Below are 11,107 nucleotides of genomic sequence, written 5' to 3' on the forward strand. Positions count from 1 at the left end.
TGCCTCCCTGCCCCCCAACACCCACCCCCTAAGCCTGCTGGCCCATGCCTGCTCCTTGTATGCCAGTCTCCCTGCCTGTTGTATCTGTGTGCCTGGTTCCCTGAGAGCATCAAAGCCTGAAAAACGCACAAGGGCTCTGGACTCTCCCTTATTCGTCAGCTCAAATCAATAGTGAACTTGCCCTGTGCCGCTTGCACTACAGATGGGGACAGACAAGAAGTGTCAGAGCAGAGTGGACAACTGGTTGGTGCCTTGTGGGGCACAGCACCTGAATCACAGGAACCCACGGTTGATGGGCCTGCCCAGTTCTCAGATTTCAAGGCATGGCACAAATCCCTAAGGTTCGTAGAGAATGTGGGTGGAGTGAGAAAAAGCCTTGGGTGGGGGAGGAGGAGTGAGGGTGGGGAAAGATTACATTTCCAGCTGATAATGGTGTCTGGAGTTTGAGCAATGAACTGGAAGAATCCCAGCTGTGACCTGTTTGAATCCTTGGCAGGTGGAGTGAGATAGGACAGTGCCCAGGCCAGTGAGCTGGGATGTTCTTGAAATCCCCTTCACTTGCCCCGGTTCTCCCTGGCCTCTGGGAGGTAGTCCAGCAGGTAGAATTATTTATGGTATAGGGCAGAGGTGCAGGGCCAGTGAGAGGATTCACCAGAGATAGAATGGGGAACAGAACAGGCCGACTGATGAAGTACACTGCTGAGGGGAGCAGCGGGCGGGTCAGGAGAGGTCTGCTGCGCCATGTGGGAGCAGGGATCAAACTCATGCTAAAAAGGCTTTAGCTTCTTAGTGCTGTGCTTTAACCTGCTGTGCCACCAGGGAGGGCCCTGTGGTAGTTATTTTTATCGAAATTAAATACTAAGAGCTTTTGTAGTATTTTTCTTAGATAGCACCTCTAGAATTCTGAACCCCCAAGGGAGAGCTGACACAACATGGAGTTTTGAGTGACACGCATAAGCCGACATCTATGGGAGGGAAGGGGCCTATTCCTGGGGATCTGGGCAGTAGCAATGCAGGTGTGTGGACGGGAGTGGACGCCCTTGGCACCAGACCATCCCAAGAATAAAACATTGGCTGCCAGTCATCACCTTCAAAGGAGGAAAGTTCTGAGAAATCTGAAATGGTATTTTCTCCATCATATGTCAAGAAAACACAATTTAAAGCAACAATAGGCACCTGTACACACCATTGGCGTGGCCAGACTCCACAACCACATTTGTCAACAGCAAATGTGGCAAAGGATGTGGAGCAATAGAAACTCTCATTCGTGGCCCGTGGGAATGCAAATTGTACCGTCACTTTGGAAGGGTTTGGCAGTTCCCTACAAAACTGTTAAACTCTTACCATATGATCGAGTGATCACACTCCTTGGTTTTTACCTAAGGAACTGAAAATTCATGTCCCTACAAAATCAGCACACAAACGTTTCTAGCAGCTTTATTCATAGCTGCCCACATTAGGAGGCAGCGTCAACATCCTTCAGCAGGTGATAAGGAAACTGTACATCTGTACAACAGAGTATTATTCAGTATTAAAAAGAAATGAGGTCTGGCCCTCCCTGGTGGCGCAATGGGTTAAATCACAGCACTGAGAAACTAAAGCCACTTCCGCATGAGTTCGATTCCCACCTGCCCCGGAGGTGACCACATGGCACGGCAGACCTCTCCTGACCCGCCCGCTGCTCCCCTCAGCAGTGTACTTCGTCAATTTGCCTGTTCTGCTTCCTACTCTGTCTCTAGTGAAGCCTCTCGCCGCCCCTGAGCCTCTGGCCTGTACCCCAGTTCTGTATGCACAAATAAATAAATCTTTAAAAAAAAAAAAAAAGAAAAGAGGTCTAAGCTATGATCATACAAGAATCCAGGAACGAAACCTACTGAATTCAGCTGCTTCTGGGAAAAAGGCAAAGCTTTAGAGAAAGCAAAGTGGTTAGTTGTGGCCTGAAATTCTGGAGGTAGAGAGGGATGCATAGGAAGAGCATAGAGGATTTTAGAGCAGTAGAAGTACTCTGGATGATGCTGTGATAGTGGACACATTTTTCTAAACTCATAGAATGCACACCACCATGAATGAGCCCTGATGTGAACTGTGGAACTTGGGTGTCATGTCAACGTCGTTTAATCAGTTGCCGGAAGTGCACCACTCTGCTGGTGGGGTGCGGGAGGGGTCAATGAAGGAGGCTTGTGTGAGTGGAGGCAAGGGTCTATGGGAAATTGCTGTATTTTCTGCTCAGTTCTGTGAACTTAAAACTCTTCTAAACGTATTTTAAAAAGTAAAGGCAACAGGGCCTAACTTGTAAGTCAAGGGCGGGTGAGCTCAAGGATTCCAAGCCAGGAGTGGTTTTTTTGAGAACTGTTCTGGAAGGATTAGTCTAAGATTTATCCCACAGCCTCACTCACACATGTGCTCATTCAAAGGGCATTTGCTGAACACGTGCATGGGTTATATATTGGGGATGAATATTTTCGGGGTTCTGGGCAGAGGCAAGGAGACCTGAAACATAACTGCTTTACAAGTGAATAACACACAGGAAGGAGCTTCACAAACCATGGAATATTTGAGCTGAGATTTGCAGGGTGAGTGCAGTCACCAGGCAGAATGCCAGAGGCAGATGTTCCAGGCTCGAAGACAATGAGGAACCTGGAGAGTTGTGGGAAAGGCCAGGGGCTACACAGTACTAAATAAAAATGGAGCAGGTGGGGTGTCCAGGTGTAGGACATGAATAGGAACTGATGCTGGACACAGGCTGGGTTGGATCATGCTGATTCCTGAGAGGTCAAGGACGGTGTCAATTTGAGTCAATTTCTCTCTCATTGGGAATCCAGCCCATTTGCCTCGCTCTCTGAGACTTCTCCTATCTGTCTTCTCTCCATCCTACGCCTAGTTCATGTCCTCACTAGTCCTGCCTAGTAGATTGTAATCACAACTTTCATGGCCCCTGCCTCTAAAGAGGGAGTCAGCATAGTGATAACCGTAGGGCAGTCTTCCTGAGCATTTATGAGATGGGACGCTGTTCTATTTGCTTCTAGAAGAATTGAATTTATTTATTAAATCTCACTTATTTATTAAATCTTAATACCTTGTGAGTTGGATATTATCAGTCTCGTCAGTGTTCCAAAGAGGAAGGAGAGGCATAGGGAAGGGTTAATTTTTACAAGGTCATCCAGTTTGTAAGAGTGGTATTGGGAGATTTGAAGCAGGAGGTCTAGTAACCTGGCCAGTTCTTATACTACCACCTTTGGGGCAGAGGGACCAAGATTTGCATCCTAAAATTAGATGACCAGCATCTTTAGTTTTGTAAAAATTCTTATTTCCCCATCTGTACAATGGCAGCAATATCAATGAGGACTTTGTGCAGTGCTTTAACCCGCTGCGCCACCAGGGAGGGCCCACCAATGAGGACTTTGTGAGGAACAGAACAGATGATCTGTGAAAAGCACTAGCTACGGGGCTTGGCACATAGCTAGACTGCCTAAGTGTTAGTTTTTAAATATTATTTTGCCAAATAGGGCAAAAACATCACTTGCTAATCACATTAGCATCTCAACAGAAGGGTGATGTCAACACACTAAATATAAAGAAATTTATTTGGAAAATCAAAATACTCCTTTTCCTACTTCCTGTCCAAGCAGCTGCACATGAAATGATTGTTTTAAAAAAGATACAGCTAACTGGTTGCAAGCATTTTTTAAAAATCCAAACCCTCAAATAGGGCCAATGGGAAGGTTGAGACAGTGGGTCAGGCAAATGATGTGGACTCATTTTGTCCCTGGGTCACTCTGTCATCCCCACCTGGGTGCAATGTCATGCCAGGGGCTGGGGCTGCAGCAGAGCACTGGAGCGGTGCAGGTCTTTGTTCAGGACTTGAAAGGCAATTCTGCTGTGAGAGCAGAGCTGTCTGCAAAACCAGTGACGGTGCAAGTTCGTTTACACGCCAGCAATCACAGTTGGGGACATTCATTACTCAACAACTCGGGTTCTGTCATTTCCCTTTATAGATTTAGCTTATAAACTAGTCCAAATAAAGGGCTGGCTGTATTAGGGTGCTCCAGAGAAACAGAACGAATAGGAGGTCTATAAAAAGATGTAAATGTCGGGCTATATCAATATAGTTATCTATATTATGTGAGCTATCTTCTCTATTGACACATCTATAAATACAATCTATATCTATCTGTCTGTCTGCCATTGATTTGTTATAGGAATTGGCTCTTATGCTTATGGGGCCTGACAAATTCCGTATGTGCCATCTGCTACAACCAGTAAAGCTGATGGTATACATCAGTCTGAGTCCAGCTGTCTGACAAATGGGGGAAATCCAGAGGCGAGGGGATAAATCCTGACTTGTGTTTGAAAGCCAGAGAGCCAGGACCAACAATGTCCCAGGACAGGAAAGGATGGATGTCCTAGCTCAAGAGAAGCGAGACAAAGAGCCAGTCAGTCCGCCTGTCCTCGGCCTTTTTGTTTTACTCAGGTGAGGATGATGCCCTCCAGTATCCAAAAGGGCTGTCTGCTTTGCTCAGCCCACTGATCCCAATGCTAACCTCTTCCAGAGACACCTGATGGGAACATGGAGAAATGATGTTTCACAAGCTGCATGGGCGTCTCGTAACCCAGCCAAGGTGGCACACACAATTCCCATCATACTGGCAGGCACATTTCCTATGGGCATCACTGCGGACTCATCTTACTTCCTGTGGAGATGACCTCGAGGTACAGAAACGAACTTTTGGCAGAGACACAATCTCTAGTAGACCTGACACTGGGGTTATCTGGGTGGCCAAATGCACACACCCACTCGGACTTTCTTGAGACCCCTGAGCTTTTTCCTCTGTGACCTATGTGTGGTCTGGCTAGGCCCACACTAGAGCTGAGTCTGGCAGTTTGTGAATCAAATGTGGTCCAAAGAAAACAGCAGGAAGACAGCAAGGGTGAGTGCAGGAGTGACTAGGTGTGAGATGATATATTTGTGGTGGTCACGTCTGTGATTTTAAGTATCATATTCTCACTCACTGCTCCACTGTCAGCATACTTGCTGACCACACAAAGGGAAAATACAACCCTATAGTCTTTAATAGACATTCTGGCGGACTCTGGCTGTTATTACAGTAGCTTGGGAACTTCGAAACTCTGGGTGTTTTTTCAGCTTTCGCCCATCACGTTGAAGTAGGATGAGGTTGGGCTTAAAAGGAAAAATGCTGAAGCAGAGCACAGCGATCCCAGACAATGATTCTGTGGCCTGAGAACAGCAGCCGTGGTGTGTGCGGGTAGCCAGAGGTTCCTACCGGCCTCAGCAGTGCAAAGGGTTGCTTCTGCCCAGCTTATGAAATCTAAGCCTGAAGCGGACCTACCACTGGAATGAAAATTCAAAGTCACATAGCTTTTGGTCTCCAGGATGACTCTGTGGCTGTCCTTATTGCTTGCGGCCACAGGAGCCTATTCCATTAGTGAGCAGAACCTTGACTGATAAGGCGGATAAGGAGAGAATTTTAAAAATCTTACAGGAAAACCACCTCCTAGAAAGTTAAAATGGGGTGGGGAGGGTTGCTAAGAGAGAACACAGGGGCTGGGTTTGGGGAGGAGTGACAACCGATCTGTAAGCAGACAAGTGTGGGGAGGTCAGGGCCTACCGCCCCATCTCCCTGAAGGGGGGCATCTCAGTTTGGCCACGGAGTCATCAGAAAAATGCTGTTTCTCATTGCAAGGAAAATACTGTATCTCAACAGGACATTTCATGTTATCTGTTCTCCCTAGAAATATGGCAGGGGGAGGGCCCAGCCCCTCAGAAATGAAAGCCATATGTATACCATATTATAAAACAATAATGAAAAAAAGCTAGGCCATTAGATTATTGCTGACCATAGGGATTCAGTATTTATAATTTACATTCTTTCCCATACTTTGCTGTTTTTGAGAAGTAAAGAGCAGAGGTTTATGGCCTCCCTAGATCGTAAATCAGATTCCTGAGGCTAGGGGGGCTGCGACAGGCGACAGGCGGGAGGAATTGCCTTCTGACAGTTTGCAGAATGTGTCAAAACATCAAGAAAAGAACCCAAACAGAGATGGGACCCTGCTACAAAGAGTAGCATCCCAACTCCCCCCAGGTCACAGAAACAAAGGGGCGCCTGGGAACTTTCCACTCTCAACAGGGGTGACTCCCAGCAATCCCCCCACCCATCACGCAAACACCTGAAATCGCATCTGGAGCAGCTTGGAGGGCTGGCGGCCCCCACTGAAGGCAGCACCTGACCAGACTCACAGCAGCCTTCCTTCGGGAGGGAGGAGGGGACTGAGGAGGGGGTGCCCAAGGAACAGGTTCCTCACTGTCCACGCACCAAAATGGGGGTCAGTGGAGGCTCTGGTCTGGTGACACATATGACCTGGGAAGAACACAAGGTTCCAAGTCACTCTGACCCCTGCTCCCCCAACTCTGGAATGCTGCTTTGTATGCGTGGGTGCTTACTCTAAGCCTGATCACCCTGGAAAGTGGGGATACCACTCCTAAGCTATGCATTCAAAGTGGAAACAGTTTTCTGGAGCTGTACACAGGGGTGGGTGAGGAGGGGGCTTGGGGATGACTTTCGGCTACAAGTAGGAAAGCCATTCATGCTGGCATTGGGCTCACCAGCAAGGTCAGCAAGGCTGTTTGTTGCTGGGAAGATTCAGAGGAGGGAACCCCATCTGGAAGTCTTTGAAGGTTCCCCATCCTAGCAGTGGCCCTAGTGAATGCATCCTTCTGCTCCTGGCCTGGGCTTCATCCACTGTAGAAGTTGGAAGATCCGAAACAAGTTTGAAAGCTAGAGGTCTTTCTTAAGCCTTTCCAAGGTTGCACCATAAAATACCCAACCAGTGCATGATGTATGCTGACTGACAAGTGTGAGCCAAGGCAGCCCTTTGTCAGGCAAGTGGGAATAGTAAGACTTACAGTCCAGATTTTCCAGTATGGATTCTTACAGCAGTCCGGCCTGCAACCTGACTTGTGGCTTGTGTACTTCAGACATGAAAAGTTCATTGTTCCGGTTCTTTAGTCTCAAACTTCTCTACTTTTAGAGGCAAACACATTTATTTCCTGGGGTTTTTGGTCACGAGTCTCCTCTATCCTGCATCCAAAAAGGATGCACCTTCCTTAGAAACCCTGTTATCTAAGGCCCTGAGGAGTTGCATGGAGGGGCAGGAGGCGAGGCTGCTCTGAGAACCCACAACATGCAGCCCACAGAGCAGGACATGTTTGGTGCATTCCAGTACCAAAGAAAACAGCTAACACTCCAGGCACAAAAGATAATAGGCTTGAGGTTGGAATGGCTGCATCAGCTGTGAAAGCAAAACTCTGGGGCAAATCCTATTTCCTGAATGTTTCTGTCCTCACTGGGTTTAGAAGAGGATGAATTTGCCAATATCCTCCTTGCTTCAGAGGACAATCATGCTGGGGACATGAGGCCCTTTTGCCAGGACTGTGGACAGGACACTTACCTGCCACTGAGTCTGGGGGAACCAGGTGTGCTGCACAGAGGCCAGGTGGCAGCCAGAGCTTCACGAAGCTTCAGTTAGTCTGCTCGCACACCAACCAGTCGCACAGCCTCAGCTGTTAGATTGTGACAACAAGCATCTGCTCAGAGGACCGACAGCTTCTAAGTCCACCCCACAAGATGCAAGAAAAGTAATGTCAAGGTGGATAAAGTCACAAATTTTTGAAAGGGACTAGAGGCAGTTTTCCCTAAACACCAGAGACCAGGAAAGTCATTATAATTCAGCATTCCCACAAACTGAAAAGTTCATGTCCAACTATTTTTTTTTTCCATTTTTGAGTAGACAACAGCAAAAAAAACCAAAAAAAAAACAAAAAACAAACCTTTAAATTCAGTGATTTAAAAGCCCTAACTGCTGCACCAAAGACCATTAAAGGTCGACTTTAACAAATGTTACCTTCCTCTGTGATAGCTCTATCAAGTTTAGGATAAAATGTGATAAAGGAAAATGTGGTAAAAATCTAATCGTTAGGGGCTAGCAATGAGATGCTGCAGTCCACTAGCCTAGCCATCATGATTGCTGACCCTTGCCAAGAACCAGCTCTCCAATACAACCCTGGCCATGTACACACACACATGAAGGGATGCCTTTGTGCCGAGACCCTGGTAAATCTGTTTTCCTTGTATCTACACTTCAATCATGTAAGTGGGAAGTGGTGCATTGAAGACTGCAGTAGTCTACCTGAGGGAGCGCTGGTTTCCATGACAATAAGAATGCTCTGAATGAAGCCCACCTGCAGAATGCAGTGGTGTGGTGCGCCCAGACACACAGCAGCCACTGAGTCTAGTTCAAGGAGCATGCGAGTTAAATCCCCTTGTGTAAAATGCTATTGCATGTTTAGCCTCCTGCCTGCCAGAGCCTGACCGGGCACAGTATTTGAGGCAAAACACTCCTAAGGTTCTAATTGCAAGGGTGGCCCTTGACAAAAAGAGGTATCACGCAGGGATGCTGAGGATGGAGAGTGAGGTGGGCGGCGGCTGTGTCAGGGCATCAGCAGACACCCGTATTCGGGGCTGCCACGTGCAGATATTCAACCAGATGGATCACGATTTCACAGTGAAATAAAGCTTCACACTGTGCCCATATTTACAGAAGGGCTCTCTGATGGGTCAGAGTGCAAGTGGGTTTATGAAACAAGTGCTTCTTTGCCCCTCTTGGTGCTCTGGCGACAGGACAGCTGGAGAGTGAGGAGGTGCAGAGCTGTGCCCGGCCCGCCAGCTTCTCCAGGCAGCTCCAGCCTGGCCATGGCTGACGCCTCTCTGAACTGCATGGCAGCTTCCGGAGCAAGTCTGTGTGAGGCTCTCTAACCCAGTGGTGGCCAGAGGCCCCGGGCACAGGATGTGACCCCGGGCTGCACGATTCATTTAACCCCTTCACCCTGGAATTCCTCCGCAGAAAAAGAAAAACATGACACTTCTATGGTTAAAGATTTCCTTAACGGGGGGAACGACATGGGAACCTTTGTGCTCTGTGAAATGAGGGAACAAAGGGATTGCTTCAGTAAATTTATGTCCATAAGCTGGGTACTGACCACTTGTTGGAGGAAGAAAAAATCCAACGTGGCTGATGTAACCATTAGCAGAGTGAAAAGCCACGAATCTCTTGTTCATTTCCTGCTGAGTACTTGGGCAGGTTAAGAAATCAGACATATCTGTCTGTAAACCCTCTAAAATGCACGTTTTCCTTTTCTCTTGTCACCTTTCACGACTTTTATTCCTATTACCCTAAAGTCTTGGAAAATACAGTGATTGCTTACAAACAGGGGAAAGCACCACTGAGAATGCAAGATACAGAGAAAGAAATCGTTTACAGAGGCAGATCTTTGATGGGCTTGAATGTGAATCATTTTATTTAAAACAGGGATCCATTGGAGGTGAACTATTGGGGCAAAGGCCTAGTGCATGGCACGGATGAAAGGTAATACTCACCAGCACCTCACGTGAGACTAAGACAACGTCAGCAGTACACCATGGAAGGAGGACAAGTAAAATGTAGAAGGCACCTGGCTGGGGGAGAAGCCATGGTGTTTATGCCTCTCCAACAGGCTTGCTTCTGTACACCGTGGGAGCGTCAGGACAATGACATGTGCAACGGACCAAAGGGGTTCTGACCGGAAGCCCAGGATCCCAGGTTGGTAGCTTAACTTTCCTCGGACTGGTTCACACCTGCCATGTGGTTTAATTAAGGTCCTAAAAGGAGGATGAGGTTGCTAAATAGTAATATAAAAGCTCTCTCCTGTTCTTTTCCTCAGAAGAGTGGGGACACGTTCCCCATTCCAGTTCAGCAGTGGCTTCTGAAGATTTTTACGTATCCTGACATTAAAAACAAATAACAACAACAGACAGTAAAGTGGCCTGCACGTCAGCCAGTCACTCAGTGTGAAAGGCAGATTCGTAAAAAAAAAAAAAACAAAAAAACAAAACTGATGACCAGTCCGTTAACCACGTAGTGAATGCCTCATCCAGGTAGAAGTGTGTCACCTGCATCCATAACACACATAAGCACAAAGCTGCTCTCCGCAACTCTGAGTAAAGAGCTACCCCTCCGTGCCACACTGCACGGCTCCCGGTGACCGCATGTCAAGGGCTGGAGTTAGAGGAGAACCCCAACTGGCGAGTACCCCAGACAATGACCTCCCCGCTGAGGCCAGGTCTGCGTGGAAACAGGCTTACACGCTCCAATAATGGCCCCTCCCCCCCCCAAGTCCCCTCTCTTCCCATCGCGCAGTTTGTTTATGACCTAACAGGGAGGTCCGAATGAGTTCCGTTCCCTCCCCGTTCTAGGCACTCTCTGGAACATCTTTGCTCAACCAGCGTCTTTCATTTCTTTCCAACTCCATTGGTGACTTTTGACTTGGAATGTCGATTCCTTCTCCTAGAAGAATGGCTCTCGTTGTTGCCTGGGTGCTTGGGTGGGCTGTCCTCAGAACCTGGCCAGAAGAAGCAGAAGATGCTGTCATGGGGAGCTACCGGATGCCTGGGACTGGCCGCCCTTAACCACTAGGCAGTGGCCGCAGGCCTGCCTGGCAGTGCAAACTCTTCCACTGATACTCGCACTCCACCTAGTGGCCTCAGTAATAAACGCAGGCAAGGCACAAGCCCCAGCACTGAATCAGCGCCTGGGGTGCCTGGGCAGGCAAGGCAGTCCTGAAGAACTCCACATTCACACTCTGTAAGGTGCACTGGGGTAGTGGTGAGGGGGCCCAGAGGGAGGTACAAAGGAACAGCGGACACAGACAACACGGAGGTCCATCCTCCCCTTGCAGACAAGAAAGCATCACTAGATTTCCACACCTTGACATTTCCCACACCAGTTTCTAATCTCTGCAAAGCTAAAGGTATTCCCTGCCTTCTACTGTGAGATCTGGGGCCACTTGTGTGTCCTGCTGCTCAGGGCAGAGTGCCCTGGAGTCACACACTGAAGGTGCCACCTGCCCCTAAGATGCTCATAAACCAGAGGCCAACATCACTGCTGCCACTATTGTTTGGGAGCTGGGAGACTTAAGCAGAACAAGATTTCCTCCTGCGCTGAGTGCTGAGCAATCAGTAGGAATCCAGCAGAAGGAAGGTGGAATCCAGGGAGC

At 48.2% G+C, this 11,107-nt stretch overlaps 1 protein-coding gene across 2 annotated transcripts in view; it reads right to left on the minus strand.

Moving 5' to 3' along the window:
* Positions 1–9,345: 9,345 nt before the first annotated feature.
* The window catches only part of PTDSS1 (phosphatidylserine synthase 1), a 51,079-nt gene continuing 49,317 nt past the window's right edge, over positions 9,346–11,107 (minus strand). For both annotated transcript variants that reach the window (XM_004679710.2, XM_012723074.1), the window contains exon 13: positions 9,346–10,453. In XM_004679710.2, the coding sequence (XP_004679767.1) occupies positions 10,344–10,453 (110 nt within the window). In that variant the 3' untranslated portion in view covers positions 9,346–10,343. The remainder of the gene's footprint in view (positions 10,454–11,107) is intronic.

This window comes from Condylura cristata, unplaced genomic scaffold (genome assembly GCF_000260355.1).
Source record: "Condylura cristata isolate star-nosed mole 26May11 unplaced genomic scaffold, ConCri1.0 scaffold00009, whole genome shotgun sequence".
NCBI classification, from domain to species: domain Eukaryota; kingdom Metazoa; phylum Chordata; class Mammalia; order Eulipotyphla; family Talpidae; genus Condylura; species Condylura cristata.